This window comes from Coptis chinensis, chromosome 7 (assembly GCF_015680905.1).
Source record: "Coptis chinensis isolate HL-2020 chromosome 7, ASM1568090v1, whole genome shotgun sequence".
NCBI classification, from domain to species: domain Eukaryota; kingdom Viridiplantae; phylum Streptophyta; class Magnoliopsida; order Ranunculales; family Ranunculaceae; genus Coptis; species Coptis chinensis.
Genome location: NC_141462.1, coordinates 64,884,338 through 64,908,604, shown reverse-complemented (window position 1 = coordinate 64,908,604; position 24,267 = coordinate 64,884,338). Strand labels below are relative to the sequence as shown.

General features: G+C 35.5%; 1 protein-coding gene across 1 annotated transcript; it reads right to left on the bottom strand.

Annotated features, from left to right (window-relative positions):
- Positions 1-18,614: 18,614 nt before the first annotated feature.
- LOC147488413 (uncharacterized) lies at positions 18,615-23,838 on the bottom strand. The gene is made up of 6 exons (XM_086574370.1): positions 23,823-23,838; positions 20,199-20,338; positions 19,513-19,607; positions 19,134-19,197; positions 18,958-19,056; positions 18,615-18,863 (listed from the first exon to the last, which is right to left on the bottom strand). The coding sequence occupies exons 1-6, from the start codon at positions 23,836-23,838 to the stop codon at positions 18,738-18,740; spliced, it is 540 nt and encodes a 179-aa protein (XP_086430496.1). The 3' UTR covers positions 18,615-18,737.
- Between the last annotated feature and the right edge of the window lie 429 nt (positions 23,839-24,267).

Sequence of the window (24,267 nt, the reverse complement as noted above, 5' to 3'; positions counted from 1 at the left end):
AATGGAAGTTAGGTGTAGTGTGGGTTGTGAGTGTAGAATGAATGAAGTTTTTATAGGTTTTAAATTGTTAAAACGAATCGGTAAGTTACCAAAAGCTTTAAGGCAATTTCGAAACAATAAAATTTCGAACCCAAAACGGAAACAACTCATATTCTTGATTCTATAACAACCCTAATATCTTTATAATTGGATTTAGACTAGTAACTTCTAAACTCTCTTAGATTTCATCATACCACCACATCTAATCATAGGTATGCCAATTATGACAATATTCTCAACCTTCACTCCAAAACAAACTCTAAAATGGAGGATCTTCTACAAATCATGATAGAATAAATAATACCACCCCAAACAATTCGGGAAGGTGGGATTAACAATAAAACCATGCACAATTTGAAAAGAACAACATTATATTAAAATTGAAATTCAAACAACATTTAACTACCAAATTCAAAGTTAACTACGGAATTTAACAACGTAACATCCTATCTACTAAAAAAATAATAAAAACAACATCAAAACAACAAACAAGAAGAAATCTAGCTACTCTTCAAGGCAATGAGGTGGGGGTAAGAATAGGAATTTGAGTGATCAAGAATGGAAAAACCAAACACCCCACCCCCAAACAAATTTTGAAAATAGGTTTGTAAAAATTTGTTTTAAAACGTGGGTCTTTTAAAGTTAGATTCCCGAGACTTAATGTGGGGTCATTTTAATTCCGATTCCTAGATCTGCACACCCCCAAACAAGCATGAAACTGGGGTGGCACAAAGTGGATGATGCGTGGTCAACTATAAACAAATAGTCGGAAGAGTTGGGGTCTAGCCATAAAAATATGATACTAAATGCACTCCCAAACGAATAATGTTGTATAATTGGAAGCAAACATGTAAGCAAAGGAATGAAAACTTATGCATCCTATCAAAGAACATATGCAAACCATCATGTTGTAATTGTTTTAAATAGTTTGAATGACCAAAAAGATGAATTAGCGATACTTTTAGGTGAGAAGGGAATGAAGTGTGGATCCCGATGTCTTTCATTAAGCTTAGATGAAAAAAAATAAGACAAACTAGGTTTTCACTACACACTCGGTCGAGTTTGTCTCTCAATTATCGAATGGTGTACTCATGGGATTGTGTGCTAGGCAAACACTCTTCACCGTGAGGGTTGAAAAAATTATAGATGGTCTCTGAGGCAATTGGCTCAAGGGCAAAATCGAGGTTCCTTTTAAATGGTGGGTGAATGGATGACTTAGTTGTGGTAGATGGTTGGATTATAGGAGGTGGTAACTCAGTGGATGGTGGTTGGTTAGTGGTTCATCGGGTGGTGGATCCTCACATGCTCTTAAGAACTCTACATCCGGCTTATTTGAATCCACAAGGTTGTGGTTCGTGGCTTTATCTTTAAGATTTTCCTCTATTTCTTCCATTGTTATTTCCTCACCGCCAAACTGAATTGAGATTCACATTGCTCTAAAGATGTAACTTTTCGTTTTTCTTGCACATTAACTTGTTCATGCCTTAGATTTGAATTGTTAATCTCCATGTCCTCACCTTCTTCCTTTAAAACACTACAAGTATCCTCAATGGCCTCATTCGAATGTGTCGAGACATCATCCAGCCGAGTGCGGTTTGCAAACTCAAAGGCCTGGACATGCTCAACAGGAGGGTCCATATTACGAGAATGCCAATAGTTATCAAATTCTTCCTTCGTCACATCTTTATAAATATCTTCTAAAGTGTAATCATTATATTCATCATCAGGTGGATCAGTGGGAAGTTCCTCGGAGACATCGCTCAAGTTTGAGTGGTCATCCGAAACTAGTCCTAAAGAGTCGTTTACAAGAATTTCCTCATCCAGTGGGGTGTGGAGTTAATATCATGGTTAATGGGAGGGGTTTTAGGAAGGCAATGGTTCATGAAATGTAGGGTAGGTGTGAACTAGGTTGATTTGGGTTAGTTATGGGAATAGTGTCGATCTCCGGGATGGTAGAAATGTTCCGGGCGCAGTGAACCTAGTATCTTTAGGTTCCGTTGATTTCTGAAGTATTATTTTGGTTTGGGCCATCATTTCATCGAATGTTGTTAGCCGAGGTGAAGCTTGGTGGTGGTGTGTGGTCTGGTTGGTATGGTGTTTGATAGTCATAGTTATTGGCGTTTGAGTGACTCGGTTGATGTCGCATCTTGTGATGGGTTAGGTTGAATTTGAATGGTCGGGTTGATTGTTATTGGTGGAATTACATGAATAGTTTGGATGACTAGGAAACTTTTGATTGTATGAGTCACTATAAAAATTTGAAAATTGAGGCTCATAATTATTACTATATCCTATAGTAGGCTCAGGCTCTTGATATGATGGGCATTGAGAAGCCCAATGGTCAGTACTACCACAACATGAACATGGTGAAGGGTTCCCATAATGATTACAAGATTGCTCTTGATATGATGGGCATTGAGAAGCCCAATGGTCAGGACTACCACAACATGAACATGGTGAAGGGTTCTCATAATAATTATAAGATTGCTCTTGATATGATGGGCATTGAGAAGCCCAATGGTCAGGACTACCACAACATGAACATGGTGAAGGGTTTGCATAATTATCATATGATTGTTGGTCTACATATTGATATGCCATATTGGTTTTTCAAATATATTATAGGGCAATTAATATGCAACCACAACTCTAAGCATACATTTCTAGATAGGCGTGTGGTATTTCGTTTTAAGAAAACAAGCCTGATTATACTAGAATTAAAACTCCTCGACGAAGAAACAAGGAGGAAAGAAGGAGTACACGAATGCCTCCTTGCTTCGCTTACGAATAGCGTCTTGTATACGCGATTTCAGTGTATTTAACAAGTTAGAAACACTAAATAACTTTAAGGAATAGAAATTTGAACTTTCCTGTGAAAATCGGGCTGTTCACGATGAATTTTCCTTGTAGGGCGCAGGTTAAGCGCGGGTTGAGCGCGGTCGCGCTCAAGGTAAGTTGAAATTACAGTGTTTCGGCGCGGGTCGCGCTCGGTTTGGGCGCGGGTCGCGCTCCAGGGTTTTCAAGTTTTAGGCCTTTTATCGTACTCCAAAAAATCTGAAATTTTTACAGTAATTTTCTAAGACGTCTATCAAGTAGCCTGTAAAATTTTAGATCAATCGGAGTTGTGAAAGTCCCTCTACTGCCCTTCAAAGTTTGCAAAACGGTTTTCGGACACAATACAAACAACCGAATGGTTAACTCATCAAAACAAATCCAAAAATTGCCAAATTTTTACTGGAGACTCCTGACAGATCCTAATTGTTCCTGTAAAAAATTTAGAGCAATTGGAGTTCTACAACCTCTCCTTATTAGCTGGTGTTCCAGATATTAAGTGTTTGCAACACTGCAGAAACACACTGGAAACACTCTACTATTTAGGAGGTCAAAACAAATCAAAAACTCGTCAAATTTTTACTACAAACTCCTGACTTAGGATAGATACTCCTGTAAAAATTATAGAATTTTTAGAACTCCCTAAGTAACCTTATTCGTCTGTTTTTCAAGAACATACGGTGTGAAAACTGAAATGCAGCACTGTAAAGATCGTATTTTTTTTTCACAAGGTAAAACCAACTTTGAAAATTCTAAAATATTCCAGTAAATCAACAACACATTAAATATTATGTATGAAAATTTTTAGAATTTTCGAAAATTTAGAAATACCTTCACCGCAGTGTTTTTTCTCAGTGAATCCGCAGCCCCAATGCCTAAAAAGTGAAGCAGTTCCAAAAATCAAGAAATAAGAATGAAAAATTAAAAGGGTGGGTGGGTAGAGAATGGGGATTGCCCCTGGATTCAAGCAATTGAATTCTTGTCTTGAACGAGATTAAGATGGCAGCTGCCATTTGATAACCCGAAAAAATAGTAGAATCCTAAATATTAATGCTACAAGAACACTAATACGTAATCCTACCGTTCTTACGCGTTTAAATCAATATTTCTTACTCTCAAAACAAAATCATGCAATACAACGAGTAAGGATTCGTTCCACTCTTAAACCTTCAAGACTTAAATAGAATTCAATTTATCAAACACAAGGAACAGTGAGAGTGATGTGTTATATGAAATATCTATTCTATGATTATACTACGGATTCAATTTATACTAACAAGATATGATAATTCAACTACAGAAATACTAACTGGACTCTATGATAAGGAATTAGGGGGATTGATTCGCTTTAACTCTACTTAATCTACTAACAAAGAAACTGTCGACTCCAAATTGAAATGTTCAATTTGGTAAATCTAATCCCTAACTATTCATGACAATCTCTACCAAGTAATAACTAGCATGTGAAGCATTAAACCCATTCTCATGGTGAACTAATTACTTCTAGAATTGAATAGATTATCAGGACGAATTCTAAGCTAACAAAATCAAGTTTTCACCGAGGCTTCCTCAACCCCTCTAATGGAGGGTTAGCCTAGAGTCATTAAACTATCATTTCTCATGGAATTTAAACAAGACATAATATAAAGATTTGAACTTTACTTGTTTAAACTCAATTCGAAACTACTCATGCAAAAATTGAATTAAACTAATAATGATAACAAACAAGAATTTAAACTAGATCTATAAATGTAAGATGACAAAATCGAAATGACTAATAATAACTATTTTATTTATCTAATGAAATGAAGAACAATGATTCAAATGTTTAAACTAAAAAACAAGAATTTGCGACTAATTAATTAAAACTAATTAGATCTAGATCTACTTTTTCTAACCTAACCCTAGCTACCATTACAAGGAACTAGTTTTCTAAATAAAACTAGATAACTTAAGAACTAAGTTTTACTTTGTTTTTATATGTTTCAGATCCAAAAATCGTGCATGGGCTTGGAGCCATGTTTTGGGCGAGAATCGTGCCCAAAACCCAATTCTTTTCAAATCAAAAAGGGCTCTTCACTGCAGTTGGCTTCGACAGATGTTTTTCGTCTACTTTTTTCTCCTCTGATTGGGTCAAGGCTTGGACCATTGGAAAGCTCTTTCCGAGTCGGTCGTTTTGACATAAGGTAGACCCAATTCGAGGTCCGAGTCCAAAGATATGGTCTTCGAAGTTTCGACTTTGTGTCAATTTTTTACGCCGCGTGGACTTTGACTTTTCATCTTTTGACCGGGCTTTACAAAGGCTTTGTCTTCTTGAATCTTGGCCTTTAAGCATAGAACTTCTTAGCAACCAACCCTTGCTCCATTATCTCGCTAAAGTGGTACATATCTGCACATAATGGACTTTGAAGCCTGAAATACATAAAAACACGTAATCAGTATTAACTCTTAATTATTACTCACATAATTGGTCTAAAAGTATGATTATTAAGGGGTTAAAACTACAGTTTTGGGCTCTTATCACATCTCAGCCGTAAGATGTTCTAGTGATGTTGCACTCATCACGTGCTTTAAGTTGGCCAAAACAGGTCACGCGAATTGCTTTCGCCACTACTTTATCTTTTCCAAATTAAAAACGAAATAAAACAAAATCAAAACTAAGGAGTCGTTTGTTTTTCTGAGCCTCTAAATGTTGAATGCTAAATGTTGAATGACTCACCCTCTGAATGCTAAATGCTGAATGCTAAACTTTGAAAAACATATTTGTTTTATGTCAAAATATCCTAGCTCTGAATGCTGAATATAAATTATTTGGACAATTTCACCCTTTTATCTATTTTGAACACAAACACTTTAGAATTTATTATTCTGTTTTTATTTGGGCAATCAAGAAATTTATTTTTAAAAGACTACAAAATAATTGCTTGTAGCAAATAATGAAGAACAAATGTATTTAACCAATGTCATTTTATTATTGTTTTACATATATAAAATATAAGAATTTTAGTTGTAATAAAATTAAAAACCCAACACATTAAATGAGCAAAATTATATCAAAATATAGATGTCATGTTAAGACATCAAAGTTTACTTTCTAAATAAGAACCCTTCGACCCCAAAATAAAATCTCATTCTCTCTCCGTCTTTAAAACCCCATTCTTTCTGTCTCTCTCATCCACCCATTATCGATCTATGACCCCTTGAAAATCAATCTCAGATATTAATGATTCAAAGATTGTTGATGCCCATTTACACAAAAGATCAAGGCAAAGAAAGGTGCATGGATGTATTTTGCAGTGAAAATCTTTTTTTCCAAAGAAAAATAAACAAAGGGTATAGGGTGGAATTCTTTGCTTTCAACAGTTCAATTCAGCATTCAGTACGAAGGTTAGCGCGGAACGCTGAAACCATCTTTTGCCTTTGAATGTTGAAACCACTTGAAAAAACAAACAAGATTTTGTCCACTGAATGCTGAAACTTAAGTTTTCAGAGGCTTTGAATGCTGAAAGTCAAAAAAACAAACAAGCCCTAAAAGAAAATTAATCGAGAAACTAAAAAAAAAAGTAAAAACTAAACCAAAAAGAGTGGGGAAAGACCGCAAGAACTAAGAAGGGATGGAGTCTGAGAAGACGACAAACAGTGAAATCTATCCTTTTCTCTCTCTCGATGAAGCATTTTTCTCGCTCTTTTTCCCGGCCCCCTAATCTTTCTTCAAGTTTTATTACTGTTGACACCTTCAAATCTCCTTTGTGTTGCTACTCCATTGTGTTTGACTTATTGATTCATTTTTGAGGTGGGTGTTTGATTTTAACATTTGTTGAACTGATTCGTTATTATATATGTGACTTGGGTTTGTAGAATGAAGCTTATCTATTCTTAGTTGTGTGATTATTCTTGTATTCTCAGTTTGGTTTTTATTTTCTTTTTATTGGCAAACCCGTTTTAAATGAGATCAGTACCTCTTCAATGCTGGCGGGGTTTGTGTTTGAAGAATGGAGCTTGTTCTTTTATAGATTTTTGAGAAGCCTCTTTTGAGAAAATTGTTAGATTAAGTTAATGATGTTATGTTTTTGAGTATGTTTTTTTATCAATGGATTTGATCGAAGATGTGATGATTCTACATTAAGTCTCTTGGATGATGAGGCATGTTGTCTAGCAGTTGTTCTTTATATCCTAAGATACTATAAATCATTTTATATTTTTTTAACAAGTTTTCTTATGTTACCATTACTTTTGAGAGAGTTGGATGGATGAACAAGACTCGTTCTTCCAATCCCAAATATGGTAATGCTTTTGAAGGACACTTGCGAATTTTATGTGGTCGTCTTGTTATTTAATTATTTGCCCTATACCGCTATTCGATATCGACACAATACGTAGACTAAAGTATATTGAGTGGTTATGAGTTTATTATGCCCACGCCATTTCTGCACTTGATTCAACTAGAAGTAGTTACTTATAATGGAAGATAAAGTCAATCTTAATGTATCATTTTTGTATGTGGAATCAATTGTAGACATGGGATTGCATAGGTGATGAAACCCTCAAGTGGCCTTTGACACATTCACTTCATGTGCCTACACGTCTTTACGTACATCCCTCGTTCTTGGCCATTTTCGAAGTCCTTTAAGTCATTATCCATGTGTTTATAATGTATGCAATTGGTGTCTCTATATCTAAAGTTAACTTTGTTCAAATGTGAAGTTTTGATGTAAAATTATATTGTAGTTGAATGTGTATTGGATTTCGTAATCTTAACAAGGATAGTTTACACTTTACAAGGTAGTTTTGGTGGTTTATGACTTTTGATTGCTTAAGAAGAATTAGCACTCCCAATTAGTGATTACAATCCCCACCTATGATTGTTGTCATGAGGTTTTATTTGGACAACAATGACAGCAAGCTCAATATTAGGTGGGCTTAATTGCGAGAAATCTCTTCGCAACCGACTTATGAAGTTTGTTTAATGTATCTGCCTTTAAAGAAGATTTCTTAGGCACATAGCTTTTTGTAGCATCAATAGTGATCAATGTAATTTTTTTTATGTAAGGAATGTGTACATTTACATTGTCATAATTGAATATTTCATTGTCACTAATCAGTGATCAATGTAATTTTTTATCTCATAATTGAAATTTTAATGTCGAATGATTTATTAGATATTTCTTACTATATTTTTCTTGTGCATTTTAGTTAACTATGTATCTAATTATTAGTAGGAGCCGGAGTATTCTCGAGTTATTTGATTTGTATCCAAAGCTCAAATTGTTTAATTAAGAATGTTAGAGATGAAAGCTCTGTTCCCCTGAAAAGGTATGAAAAATTTGTGCTTTAAGCCAAACTAATTCAAAAGCACATTTTTTTGCACTACCGAAATCTTCTCAAAGCACAACAGATAAAACAATATGAAAATTGAGACTATCGTAGTTTTATTTATTGTTTTTAATCTCCTCAATACAAATTATACAATGAAAACTCAATACCTCCCGAACCATGAAAATAGGATAGCATAACCACATCAATCTTATCTCTACAAATGGACTAAAAAAGAAGCTCAACAAGTAGGATGTGATATAAAACGATGCATCACAATCCAAGGACGCAAAACCATGAATAACTTTCTCGTCTGCTCTTTTATAACAAAGGCAATAATAAATACCAACATGCATAACAAGGGAAATTATCTAAGAAAAAAAAAACATAACAATGGAGAGAAGTGCTTGTAGCCATAAAAATATACTTCACAAACTCATCTTCCTATATTCGTTCAAAATAGTGAGTTTAGTATAGAAAAAAGGCAATCAGGAAGCACCAAAAATGGAAGTTACATAACACCACCAATTCCCATTCTTTATTACATATAATAAGTAGAAAGTCATAAAGAATATCTACTGTCATTAGTCATCTCCCTGTTTCACAGAGCCAAAATGCATGCATGATTTCTATCCATTCTAACTCACCACCTGCAAAACCTATAAAATTTCATGAAAGTATTAATATAAGAATAAAATAAAGAGTAATCTAAGAATAAAATGAGTTGAGTACTCAAAGAAGTTTTTTTGCAAACATTCAAACATGTATAAATAATTGTAACAAGACAGAAAAATTATCACCTCACTAGGATCATTAAGGTTGATGTTCATTAAGTATGGTATTTGGGTCCAATGGATGTATGAGCAACATCTTCACGAAAAACATTTTTGGTGCATGCCTTCTCCAGAAGATTGTTTTTGGGCATGGAGAAAAGTCCTCGCTACTAGATCCATTGCAGCTCAATTCATAAAGTGCAGAATTGTAAATGGCTCCAACACGCTCATATAGCATAATCTCTGGTGTTCAGCAGTACCATTGAACCTAAACATACATGCACAAGATGCTTGGAATGAGATATTTCCAACCGATGCCAAAGTGAGTGAATTAATTACAAATGGCAGATGGAATGATCACATTGAACTTCTCCATGATAATGCACTACGAGAACACATCAGTAGTATTCAAATCCACTCGAACCTTCTTGAGGATGAAGTGATATGAACTCCGTCTCATACAGAGACGATACACCTCGAGCTCTACATATACAACCCTCGCTAGGGAATCCCCAAAAGTCCGTTGGTCATCCTTAGTATGGGGAAGATGGGTACACCCGAGACATGCATTCTACACCTGGCAATTGTTTTTGGGGAGTTTGTAAACACAAGATAGGTTAGTATACCGAAGGGTCCTCCAACACTCTGAATGTTGCTTTTGCCATTGTTCAAAAGAGAATTCAAAACACTTGTTCTTTGAATGCCCATATTCGAGGGAAGTGATGGATAGGATTAAACCATTGTTGAATCTTTACACTGCTACTGTCAATGCTAACAGAGAATGGTCCAACATATTTCGAGTGTGAGAAAGAAGGAAAGACTTGGCAGACATATATCAGGCATTCATTTGTGCGACGGTACATGAGATTTGGGCAGAGCGTAATAGGAGAAGGTTTCAATCTGTTCCACACCTCCAAGCCAAGGAGTTAGTTGATCTCATTGATCAAACAACTCTTACACACACTTCAGTTACAAGTGACTCTCAAGGAGACCACCGAAATTCCATGCTACCGGCTTAAACCTGATGAGGGTGTTGTGAAATTGAACACAGATGGCGCAGTGAACAGTCGAGGTGCTAGCTCAGGAGGTATCATCCGTGATAGCAACGGTTATACAATGGTGGCTTACATAGGAAGTAGTTTGGAAAACTAAGTAAATGCAATACATCAAGGAATATCTCTATGTCTTCGACTTGGTATACTGAAAGTTACAATGGCGTCTGATTCTTTACGAGCAATTAATGCCATAACAAAGATTGATGCGCCCCCATGGCAGATGGCTGATATGGTAGTCTCCATACATAAAATGAGTGTTTCCTTTGAGTTTATAGAAATTAAGCATGTATTTAGAGAAACAAATAGGGCAATGGATTTGTCGGCATCCATGGCTGACCCTAGCACATTGTATCTGATAGTTGGTTTACTTTCATTCCTCCATTGACTGAAATGTTACAGTCTATTGTAAACGAGGATAGGGAAGGCAAAATGTACTTGAGGACCTAAGTTAATGCAGGTTAGGGGTCAAGCCATAATCCCAGCTTATTGTTAAAAAAAAAGGTTGATGTTCATGCTACCATGAGACAAGTCATCAGCTCCTAAATATGAAGATTGTTGACTACACAAAGTAAGAATGCATATCACTACAAACTACAATTACAAGTTAACAAACACAAGCAAATAATGACCATAATCTCTAACTCAAACCTGCCAAGTTTCTTAATATTTTTAGCTTGACTGGGATTGGTTATTGTTTGTTTCTTGCCATTATTATCGGTCCATGATTTTTTCTATCCTAGTCGCCTCTTGATAAAAGTAAAATGAATAGTTTACGTACGAATAAATGATGAAACTCAAATGCAAGTAAAACTAAAACTGAACTTGTAATATATTTATCAAAGATTTCTACTCTCGAATCTATCGAAATAGAGTTAGAGTAAAAGATTCGTTCCACTCCTAGTTCTTTAGTATTCAATGTTTTCTACGACTATTGGTCTATCCAAAGTTAATGAGAGTTTTACGAAGGGAATTATACTACGATGTGAATTCAAATAACAAGATACACTAATTAAAACTTCGGAATTTCTAAATTGACTATATGATGAGGAATTAGGGGGGATTGATTCCACCTTAACTCGACTTAATCAACTAACAAAGATTTGTCGTAATCCAAATTGAAATGCTTTCACATAGCAATTAGTTCTTCCTAATTCCTAGTTGTTTATGGTAATCTCTACCAACTAACATCTAGCATGTGAAACAATCAAACCCATTCTCATGGTGAACTAATCGTTTTCTAGAATGGAATGGAAATTACGACTACTCTATACTAACAACAATCAAGCTTTCATCAAGACTTCCTCAAACCCCTCTAATGGAGGTTTAGCCTAGAATCATTATGCTATCATTTCCCAATGAAATTAAACAAGACATGGTATAAATATTCTAACTTTACTAATATAAAGTTTTAATTCAACAATTCAAAACTAAATTAATACTAAAAAATGATTAACAACTAAGATATGAATTTGACAATTCTAAAACTACTAAGAATTTAATTAATAAATTAAATTGAGATGAAAATGAATACTTTATTATGAACTAATATTTGATTCTAAAATAATAATCTACTTGTTATAACACTAATTAATTGAAAGGTAAAACTAGATCTAAAACCATAATTGAAAACTAATTAATGGAATAAAAACTCAAAACTAGATCTAGATTATCCTCTAATGGCTACTTTCTACCTAACCTAATTATCCCTTCAGAGTTAAGTCTTGTGTGTTGAAATTGAGGAGACCAGATCCACATTTTCGTGTATGGGCTGAGGAGACATGTTTTGGGTCGGAAAATCGAACCAAAACCCAATTTCTTCAGTCCGCAGAGCCCTTTTCAGCTATATTTTGCTTCAACAGACTTTTCATCCACTTCTTCTCCTTTGATTGGGCCAAGGCTTGGAAATTGGAAATCTCTTTCCGATCCAGTCGTTTTGACATAAGGTAGGCCTAATTCCGAGGTCTGAGTCAAAAGATACGGTCTTCGGAAGTTCTGCTGACTTTTGTGCGCTGTCTCTGCCCGCGTTGACTTTGACTTTTCAGCTTTGATCGGGCTTTAAAACGACTTTTTCTCCTTGAATCATGGCCTTTAAGCATAGAACTTCTTAGCAACCAACCCTTGCTCTTTTATCTCGCCAAAGTGACACATTTCTGCACTCCAATGCCTGAAATACATAAAAGCACGTAATCAGCATTAACTCTTATTTATTACTCGCGTAATTGGTATAAAAGTATTATTGTTAGGGGGTTTAAACTACAATTTTGGGCTCTTATCAAACCACCCCCAAACAGCATTTTGCTTGTCCTCAAGCAAATATGAGAAATTAGAATAAGTGACCAAAAATGAAGTTGTAACTATTCTCGTTTCACTGAGTGCGATTGATTGACCATATGCAACAAGGCCTTAAACCACTAGGAATTCCCTAGTGGACGAGTTATAGCCTCGTGAGAGTTTTCCAGTGAAGGTACTGATAAGAGCCCAAAACTGTAGTTTTAACCCTGTAACAGTCATACTTTTAGACTAATTATGTGAGTAATAATTAAGAGTTAACACTGATTACGTGTTTTTATGCATTTCAGGCTTCAAAGTCCATTATGTGCAGAAATGTGCCACTTTAGCGAGATAAAGGAGCAAGGGTCAGTTACTAAGGAGTTGCGTGACTAAAGGCCAAGATTCAAGAAGACAAAGCCTTTCTAAAGCCCGATCAAAAGCTGAAAAGTCGACGCGGGCAGAAACATTACAAAAGTCAGCAGAACTTCCGAAGGCCGTATCTTTGGACTCAGACCTTGGAATGGGGCCTACCTTATGTCAAAACGACCGGCTCGGAAAGAGCTTTCCAATGGTCTAAGCCTTGACCCAATCAAAGGAGCAGAAGTGGACGAAAAGTCTGTTGAAGCCAACTGCAGCTGAAGAGGCCTTTTTAGACTGAAAGAATTGGGTTTTGGGCCTGATTCTCTGGCCCAAAACATGGCTCCAAGCCCATGCACGATTTTTGGATCTGAAAGTATAAAAACAAAAGCTTAGCTCTTTGTTAATGGTAGATAGTTAGACCTAGATTAGAATTATATTAGTTAGCCTCCATTAATGAGTTTTAGAACTTAGTTTTAGAATTTCATTTTCTTGTTTTAGATTAATTTCTTGAATCATTGAATATCATTCATTAGATAAATAAAATAGTGATTATTCTTATCATTTCGGTTTTTGTTATTTCAATCTATTAGATCTAGTTTTAATTCTTGTTGATTATCATTTCTTAGTTGTTAATTAGATTTTAATTATTGTTAGTTAAATTAGTTAAGTTAGAATTTTAATATGATATGTAGTTATAATTCAATGGGAAATGATGGGTTGATGACTCAAGGCTAAAACCTCCATTAGAGGGGTTGATGAAGCTTTGATGAAAACTTAGTGGTATAGTGTAGAAGCATTGTAGAATCTATTCCACTCTAGAAGGTCGTGATTAAGCCATGAGAATGGGTGGACGACCTCACATGCTAGTTAGTATTTGGTAGGAATGCCATGAACACTAGGGATTAGAACTTCGAAAATTCTTGCCGTGAAGAGCGTAAGAATTGAGATACAAGAATCTATGCTAGGTTATTAAGTTGGATTCGAGGTGGATTCAATCCCCTCTAATCCTTTATCTAGATTCAAAACAATCATATTTCCATAGCATTAAGTAGTTTAAATTCAACATAATCAATTTCATATTGTATCGTAGTATAACACCCTTCGTAAAGCTCTCATTAGACTTAAGACTGATCAATTAGATTAGAAAACACTCCGTGCTAGAGAACTAGGAGTGGAACGAATTTGTTACTCCACTCTATTTCGATAGAATTGAGAGTAGAAACTTTGATAAATATAGGCTCATAACATAGTTTAGTTTACTTACATTTTGAGTTCATTGTTCATTTCGTAGGTAAACTATATCAATTTTTATGCTTTATCAGGTACTCACAAACTTCATCTATACTATAATGACTAAGAAATAAAACTATTGTTTCCTTATTTATGCCTAAATTATCTATACATCTCACTTAGCAATGAATACAGAATAATCAAGTCGAAACCTAAGCTAATATGTGCATAATTGTCACAACCCGAATTCCTAAACAATTACAAAGTGAATATTTGAAATATAAAAATCTCAAACATCACTATGTTCAATTGTCTAAAAACTCAGGCAATGACGGGGGATACAACATATGCCAAAACCTAAAACCCAAATCATAAAAGAATCAACTTAAACTGCACAATCCCTATAATTTTTCACCATCATATCACTTTATTAAACTATCTTCCGTCCAAATAAAACATCAAACAAACTCTAATAATAAAAGTCTTCAATATCTTATTCTCATGTCATGCTGAAAATGTAAACTATGTTATTACATCCTTCCAATAAGAATCGGACCTAATAAAAGAACTAATTGACTGCTCCAGGCAAGAATCTAAATCACACGCCGTGGTTCCACTGCCTTCCACCTATGTTCCCAAGAACACACCCACGTTGCCAAAACAGAGAAAACATGGGTCAGCAAAATGGAATTTGCTGGTATGAGTAGACTAACCACATATAAACATTTCCAGTCTTTACTTCTCAATCTAACACTTTAAATATATCAACTTAAACATTCTCAGCTTGGAAGACAGGTAGTTCTGTCATTTCAACAGGCATAGTTAGTTTCTTCCCAAGCAAGACTTCCATCGTATTAACTCGTTATAATAACTTGTTTTAATAACTAAGTAATTGAATTAAAACTTACCGATATCCACTGCTGTATAAGGGTAGGACCGCGTCCCTGCACAAAGTATTATTAAGTCCTACCCTCCTGCAAAAGAAAGTTAGAAATTTTATATAACATATGTAAATATCTTATAGGTATTCAAATGTAAGCCCAAACACACTCGCATAATCAAATCAATTTCTCTTATAACTTAATCAATTACTTTTCTTATACACCCACCCTTTAGTACCTACTCCACGATTTGCACTCCACACATTTGCCAAATCACACATTTCTGTGTTCCTCTCTCCCACTGAATACCACAATATCATAGCCATCTCTAGGCTTTCATACACATATTTCACAGCCTCTTAGAGCATAAAACTCAAGTCATTCATGGCACATTCAATGAATACCTTAGGTCATTCCCGCCACATTTAAGGAATACCTATCATATCACTAACGGGCCATTCATGGTACATTCAATGAATGCCCTGGGTCATTTCCGCCACATTCAAGAAATACCCAACCCTACATTCCCGTACACTCAAGGAATACAACTAACCCGCAAGGCGAATACCTTAGTTCCTCTCTAGGGCAGTCCAAACAATCTGGTCATTCATGGCACATTTAATGAATACAAGGGTCATTCATGGCACATTCAATGAATACCCCATATATAACGCTAACGGGCCATTTATGGCACATTCAATAAATGCCCACCTAACATATGACATCATCAGTCATAAAACTCAATTCCAAAACTTGAGGCGTGGAGAGTTCTAAAAGGGTGCGGTAAATTTGTTTACGTATTATTAAACTTTATTGCATATATTATTTTAGAGAACGAAGGAGTATCTTGTTTCTTGTATTTTTGGTTTACACGTTATTAATCATATGGATGTCTAAGTGTCATAACGTTGTATATTATAAAAGGCTAAAATATCACATAGTAGTTAATACACATACACACGTATATATAAAGGTCTTAGCCTAAAGTCAAGCACGCTAATAGCCCTAAACCTATCATAATAGACCTAATCTTAGTCAAGTCAAAGGTCAAATTGGGTCAACTGGTCAAAGTCAACCCTGGTCAACAGTCAAAGTCAACCTACCAAAGGTCAACAGCATTCAACCAGCCCCAAACTCCTCTAACCCAAAAGCCCAAAGACTAAGGCCCAAAGTCTAACACTTAAGTCCAAAATGAAATTTCAAAATTTAAAACAATCAAGCCCACCCACAAAATTTGGCCCATGCCCAACAACAAAAAAAACACTGTTCATCTTCCTCTCTCACACTCTCCAGCGCCTCCACCACTAGTCAACCACCACCAACCTCCACTAGTTCGCCACCCTCACCCCAGCAGTTCGGTTCCTTGTAAAAACCCCTACCCAATGATACCACAAAACACGATTTCCAATCCTATGATAAAAATCGATCCGACTCCATTAATACTTCTCTGGAGCTTCAACAGCCCCAACTCACTACGAAATCAACCTTCCAATCACTAACACAGTTCCATATTAGAACCACGACCTAACCCACCAAAGCAAACAACACAATTAAACAGTATGAAATCGAGTTCGCGCCTCCATTACCGCATTTATAGAGCTTCAACAGAGCTTGAACAGTCCCACTCCTCTCCAACACTCAATCACCCAAAACAAACATCAATTGCATGCCCAACACTTCACAACAACCACCAAACATCATGAAATAAATAAAAATATATTCTAGTTCAAAATTTACAGACGATTCTATTGGTGGGGATTTAGCCGCCATGAACCGCGCATAAGCTTCCACCAACTCGCGACTACCAATAATCTATTCATCGACTAACCACTCTATTTACAGTAGGCCTGAAATCATTTGAGCACTCGCTTGTTATCAAGGATTCGGGACAAGGCTTCGGAGACAGAGTTTTCTTCAAACCATAAACGCGCATATAAACACAGTTAACACTAAATAGTATACAGTACTGAATAAACAAAGCATCATGTGAACAATACCTCGTATCATAAAATCTACAGTAAATGAGAAATCTAAAAACCGTAAAATATCTACTCACCCGTAGCGTGCTCCGATTATCAGCTAGCTAACAGAAAAACTCTTCCTTTTCTTCTTTCAGTAAAACCCCTTTTTCTTTTCTTTCCTTTGTATAAAACTCTCGCTGTGTTTTTCCCTCAAAAACTCTACATGAGAAAACTCATTTTTTATTAGTTTTAAAAACCTCACCGAAAAACAAGGATAACACTTATCTATTTACTTACGAGACTTTTATCCCTAAGCTGATAGTTATCATATATTTAGTTTAACCTATTATCATTATTGTTATTGTTATTATTATTATTATTATTATTATTATAGGAAAATAAAATAAAAAAGACGGGGTGTTATAATAATAATCAATTATCTACGAATAAACATATATACAATGAGTAATACTATGAAATGCTCTAACAGGTCCGTTTCTGAAAACTCGGAATATCGTCCTTAAGTAGGTCCTCACATAAATGTCAAGACAAACCACTCTGATTTTTCCGCTCAAGTTTCGCTACTCTAGTGTGCAGTGGGCACACTTTACATTACAATCTCAATGATACACAAGGAAGCCGGATTCGATCAAACACATCTGCAACTTACTATCACACTAACCTATTCCTAATTGAGCTAGAGGTCTTTATTAGGTGTTGCGGGGATTAGGAGATGGTTTAAGAAGAAAGGAAATGGATATTCAAAAAAGGACAAGTATGAGATAATAGAGTCTTCATATTATATAACTAGAGAAAACCTTGTTCTTTACTTTTGCTTCTACACTTTGTTTCCATCCTTAGCCATATTTTTTTTCTCTTTTTATTTCTTTGGCTTTTGACTCCTTTGATTCTATTTTTGGAGTTCTAACTCTTTATTTTCTTTTATTTATTTATAATTAATTTTTTTTTATTTGGATGGAAACTTTCTTTTCTTATCTGAAGCGACTAACAAATCTTGATTTCAAAGGTCTTTCTCTTTTCTATTCTTCATCTCTATTCTCAGACTCATTCAAAGAATGGGTAGGCTGATTTTTATTTTTATTTTGTTTTGTAAAAGGTTAAAGGAATTATGGTTTATGAAAGGCTAAAGAAAGGCTCAGAGGGGCGACTAACGGAATATAATTTCATAAGGTTTGAATTTCTGGATATATCGATCCATAGAGGGCCTAAATTCTCGCTTAGGATATGGTATAGTGATCAAGCAAGTGGACGTGTGATTTCTCTATCCGGATTTTACTTCTCCCTTGTGTCATTTCTTAAATGCTTCACTCATATAAGGCTTTAGGCTACATTCTCACAGGATTTGTAGAATAAGTACTCTAGCCTAGATTTCAGAAACTTACTGCCAAACAATCATAGATACTCATGTAACACTACTACAGAATGACACTTATACCACTGTTTTTAAGTGTAGTATAAATATATTTACCACTGTTATGCAACCGTGACAATAGGTGGTGTGGTATATAATAATAGCAAAAATGTGGTATATATGTTTAACGGATACCATGGTTTTTCAAAGAACAGTGATTTGTATGCCTATGATATACCACGGTTGTCAACAGAACCGTGGCATATAAGCTATTGAAACTGTAGTTTATATTAGTGTATGTGTTATAATACTGTGGTATATAGTTATACTAAACACTACGGTTTATGCCAAACCTTGGTATATATATATAAATACCACGGTTTGGCATAATAATGCTAGTAACAGTCTTCCACTTAAAACCGAACCTCAAGATAACAAAATTTACACGCAGTCGCCACGCATAACATTTCCATCTTCCCAACAAATTCCAAAATGTACAATAAACTATCAAACATTGCAAAAAAAGATAATAATAATAAAAAAAGACTTCCATTAATTTTTTGAGTTCACTAAGAAAACAAACTTCAAATTCCTTTTCATAAATTAAAAAGGTAAGACTCATAAATTAAACTGGAGGGGTCCGAACATAGCTAAAACTCATCCTCATTCGCTTCCGGCTGAAACACCCCATTTTCCTGGATGAACTGAATAATATCGAGTTGAACACCGTCAAGTTCATCTTCCGTGTATGTCTCCTTCAGTTCTAAATTTGTCATCTGGATGAGTCAAAGCACAACATGTGGAGTTACTATATAAGAATAAGGCGAAGTCTTTGAGCCAAATAAAGTGTTTGTCAAAACTTTCGAATACCTTATTTTCAAATGATCCAGTTGAACAAGCTTCTACTATTTCCCTCATAAACTTCATTGTATAATACCCACACTCTGTGCCACCTGGTTGATATGGGCCCTAACATATAGACTCATAACATATGTAAACATATACTTTTAAAAAAAAAAAAACAATAATGTGTAGGATTTGTTTACCTTGATCTTGTCCCACTTCAGCGGAACTCGTTTCCCATCAACCCTTTGCAATGTGAGGACCGCACTTCATAATAAGATAAATGCAAAACATTTAATTCACAATCGCTAGTGGGAAGTCTAATTGGAGATGTCTTTAGTACTTCATTTAATTCAATCCTTTATGTACCTTCACTATGGTAGTACCTCAAAATGTTAAGATATGTCAAAAAATATAGCTACGCTCACCTCCTAAAATATATTGCTATACATGTTGTTATGTCCATGAACGTCATCTATTCCATAAATCATCGGGATACCAAGACGATACCAAGACAACTAGCATCACATTGAGGAGTACACGTGTGTATGTACGTATTGCCATAGTTCAAAATACACTTACCAATTGTTCTCCAATATCAGAAAAAAGAGGATCTTGCCTGACGAGTGGTTATATTTTTTTGTTGCTCGCCGCTTTGAATTAAGGGTGCTAATTTCCTGGAAAATGGAATTATTGAATTAGTGACTACCAGTCTAGAACTACAAATTCAACCTAATTAAACAATTCAGTGTAATGGAATTTATCTCATATGCTTAGTCCTAATCTAACAATTCATGAATGTACGTATTAAGGTAACTAATGCCCACATTTCAGTGTTCTAATATAATTCACAGCAAGCTTTCATAATAATCTTCAAGAGAACCTAGCTTTAGAAACACATACAAACATACTCCCAATCCAAACCCAGGTGAATTCACCATCAATTATTTATAATTTCACTTGTAAACCTCCAACAAAACAAGATGAAAAGTACTACCAGAACCTATGTTCCACCTGTACCACTTCAATCAAGCAATTCCAGCCATCAAAATACTACATAAATGGTTCACAATAGTATAAATATAGTCTAAGAGAGAGATCCCATGTGGATTAAAAGAAATTTACTAAAATCGACCCATAAAGAAAGAATTTTAGTTGGGATTTGTCCTTTTTCCACCCTTATTTTCCAATGCAACTCCCTTATTTAATAAGCCGTATAATTGTCTTTAATAATAGTTAAATAAATTGATTTGCTTACCTTAACTTACCTTGGACACATGGTGTAAATGAGCAACCAGATGGTTGACGTCCTGTAGGGTCTCTTCCAGCCCATCCTTATTTCCATCTTCCCTTTTTCTTACTGCTGAGCATGTTTCCGGAAATCTCAAAAGAGATGGCCTACCAGCTCCTGCTTACACCAAATTAAGAGGTGGCAATCATTAAGCCAAGTACATGAAATATACATACATGTCCCGCCCTTAGAATTCCACTTCCTTCTTAAACCATCTGAATGAAAACAAACTTGTTAATTTGTTATGCTACTAAGTGACAAAACCATACAATGATACCATGCTTTACAACATAATTTTAATAAGTGAAATCCACTACCAAAATGATGATAATCACCAACCAAAGCACAAGCAGCTTCAATAATTGTATGACCAAACTATATATGCGGATTTCATTTATAAGATATTACCTAATAAAAATGCAAATTAATTTTTGAATTTACTTAAACGCAAGACACTGCACGACACAATGTGGAACTTATTTCAGCAACGTTCTTTCTAAAAGAATGGAATAAGACACAAATATTTCTAGAACAGTAAATTACATACCAAAAGTTAAAAGTTCATAGAATTGGAGTATTCTTTTGGTCCCCATACTCCAAGCATAGGGGACCCAACGATTTTTTTACAAATAGGATAATCAAAGTGTTTGCTTGTGCATATAGAACACCCAAAAAAAAAACGCACATAATGGACATAACACAGAAGAAGCAAGAGCCACAAGATATAGTATATTAGTATGTGAATAACAATAAAACTTGGAATGGAAAAGCATTATGGCATCAATCCTGGTGAATGTGTATGTCATTCATGCATTCACATGCTCGCTAAAAAAATTAAGTCAAGACATTGAGCTGAAACTAATGAAATTTCATTTTTAAATCCTTTGTCGAATTACTCTAAGATATTCATCTAGTTTTTCCCCTTTTGATTCTTCTACTTAATGAAGGCTCATGCTCGAAATAAAGCGTAAGTGACTATACTTCTAAAACCGATTTATGTACAACCTCCATATCTTATTTCTTCAGTCCAATTTTTTATTAAGCCACTAAGAAAAACCGTAAAACAAATACCTTGCTAGATACAAACGAATGGGTTTTTGTGTGTCTCGCTTGTTACAGCCATGCCAGGCCACTACCAGACTACTACAGGTCGGTCATCGCCAAGCCACTAACAGGCAAGTTAAAACCTAACTAAACCCTTCAACAAATTCACAAAAAGAAAAATAACCTAAGTTCTCAAAACTACAAGGATACTAAAAATACACCAACTAAAAATTCCTTCGCCTTAAATTTCCTTACCTCATCAACAAATGTTCTTAACTTCTTGACGAAAAAGGCAACTCAATGCCTCATGTTAGACTATTTCCCTCTCTTCCTAATTAAATTCGTTCCCATGCATATACTCCAAAGGTGTGGGCTGCACACTAAAAGAAAAGCTGCTATCTAATTATAAAACAAACCAAATTTAGTACGTAAACAAACCATGTAGCTTTCTCGCAAAAGAAGGAAACATCATTGATCATACCTAGTATAGCAACCAACAGAATACCACTCACTTGGAACTTTCATCAAACACTAAGTGCGCCACTTTAAAGTTCCCAACTCAAATTTGATAAAAACAAACATACTTTAAAATGAGCTCAAACCTTGAATTTGGACTGAGGGTTTCCAAGCCTTTCAAGCAAACGATTCATTCTCCCCAAATCAAACCCATCATCTGAATTAGTCCCAACATCTTTTTGACACACCAGATTTCTCATAATTGTTTAATTTCTTTGAATAATCTACAAACTCATTCAACTTCGGATCCTCGTTTCGGTAACTTGAAAACCCTCGCAAGAAGCATAGTGAAAATCGAACCATATTGATAAATCTTGCTTCTAAATTTGGAAAGGAGAAATCCTTATCTGAATTAAAATATGAATCGAGAAGCTCACAGGGTTGTCAAGAAGTTCAAGAGCGAATAGCCATGAGATGGTTTTGAGTCCTTTTTTCCGATATAATGAGGGTTTTTGGCCCTAAAATTTCAAAGGCCACGGTAGATAAGATTTTTTTTTCCAAATAAAAAATAGCATAAGTTATAAACCACTGTTTGTGCGAAACAGTGAGGTACTCTTCTTTAAAAAACATAGATAATTTGAACGGTGGCATATGGCAAACTAGATCCCACGGTTTTCATGAAACCGTGGCATTAGCTAGTAAACAAATAACTATAAAAATTTCTACCGTGGTATACATGTTTTTGTCACTGTTTTTGGTAAAGCAGTGGTATAAAACTTCTCACCTACCGTGGTAAATGTGTCATTCTGTAGTAGTGTAATATATTTATAGATAGATATAAAGATTATTACCTACATATTAACCTAAGTTTCTAAAGACTATTATAATGCAAAAGCTACGTGAGACTTCTAGATTATTAAGAGCATAGAGAAAGAAAACAATACCAATATTCCTAAGTGTATAACATACGTTTTATTTTTATTTTTAAATTTTTGAAATTTTAACTAGAAAACAAGTGCATATTATACATATCTATATCCTAACAGATGCCTTAATTACACGTGTTTCTATGCCACCCCCAAACAAGAAGCATGCTTTGCCTCAAAGTATTTAAATATAAAGGGTAGTAAAATACCATAGAAACGCGTGAAATTCTGGAACATCTGCAAAACAAGGTTAAAACATACTAATATAGAAAATAAAACTGACGCAAATATATAGGAGCTCCACCCATTATGGGGTTAATAAGAAATAAATTGCTTGGGACATAAGCAGACACTAACTAAAACTAAAAACTTACCTTATCTCTCGTTTAATCGTCCTCCTCGTCCTCATTATCTTTAAAGAGATGAGGTTCCTTCGCGTCCTGCCATGCCATGATAACTTGCCAAGCCTGGTGCTGGGTATCATCAACACGTGTTAACCTGTCGAGTGTTACTATGTCTGATGGATAGTAAGGAGCAACTAAATAAGGTTGCACCTGCCATCCCGGTTAAATCATAACTCGAAAAGAGCGAACCACCCAATTGGTGGGTCTCATGACTTCAACCCTTTTCCAATCCGTGAACTGGGTACAAAATTCAAGTAAACAACCATGCATGATGCGGCAAACCAAAACAAGCATAAGAAGATACTTATGCCTCATGATGTGGGCTCTCTTAAGACTAGACACTAATACTCGTGGAATGGCATAGCGGCGACGTCCTTTAACTAAAGCAAGGAAAATGTCACTAGCGGTACTATTTGCAGAAGTAAACTGCCACTCCCCTAAAATATTCATCATAATGAATAACATGGTTGTGCCTACATTCAGGGATAGGCTACCAAGGGCTATGCTATATCGCCCTTGGTCCATTACTCGAAATACCCCTCCTCCATAATACTCATGAAAGTATGCATTATTGGTCATATATCCCCACGTGTGCATAGGGTCAGGCAAGGGCAATCCCGAAACTAACGCTACCAAAGACTTACAGAAATCTAGTGGCGTGTCATCAACCATGACGGAGAATTCTTGTTCTCCATCATGGTTACAATAGAAACTAACATTATTGTAAAAATATTCAGTAAGCTTAGGTGAATACGAGTCATCTTCACTTACCAGTAGATACCTCCATCTTAACTGCAAGATCCTGTCGCGGAACCAATGTCCATAAGTCTCGCTTCCCAACAAGTGTTTGAAAGACTGCTTAGGTATGACTATAGGTGATGTCATCACAAAACTACTCTCTAGAATAGCTGGAACGATCCTGGAACAACCCACCAAAAATCGGAATTTTTCGTGCCCACGGGCGCAGGGTGCGCTTAACCTATGCCTGGGTAGGGCGCGGGTCGCGCTCAAGAGGAAAACTGGAATTCTAGTGTTTTGGGCGTAGGTCGCGCTCAGGTTTGGCTTGGTAGGGCGCGGGTCGCGTTCAGGGTAAAATTTGACTGATAGTGCCTAGGGCGCAGGTGTGCTCCGAGGTGCTGAAATGCGGAAGTGAGAAGGAAAAAGAAGGAAAACGTGAGAGATGAATGTGAGAGATGTGAGTTTTGTGTGGAGAATG

Bases quoted from the DNA above. Each gene is read 5' to 3' on its own strand.
- LOC147488413 (XM_086574370.1), bottom strand. The intron at 19,198-19,512 runs GTAAGTGTATTT...CTTATTATGAAG, and splicing joins CTGATATTGGAGAACAATTG to TGCGGTCCTCACATTGCAAA. The intron at 18,864-18,957 runs GTATTCGAAAGT...TGACTCATCCAG, and splicing joins CTGGATCATTTGAAAATAAG to ATGACAAATTTAGAACTGAA.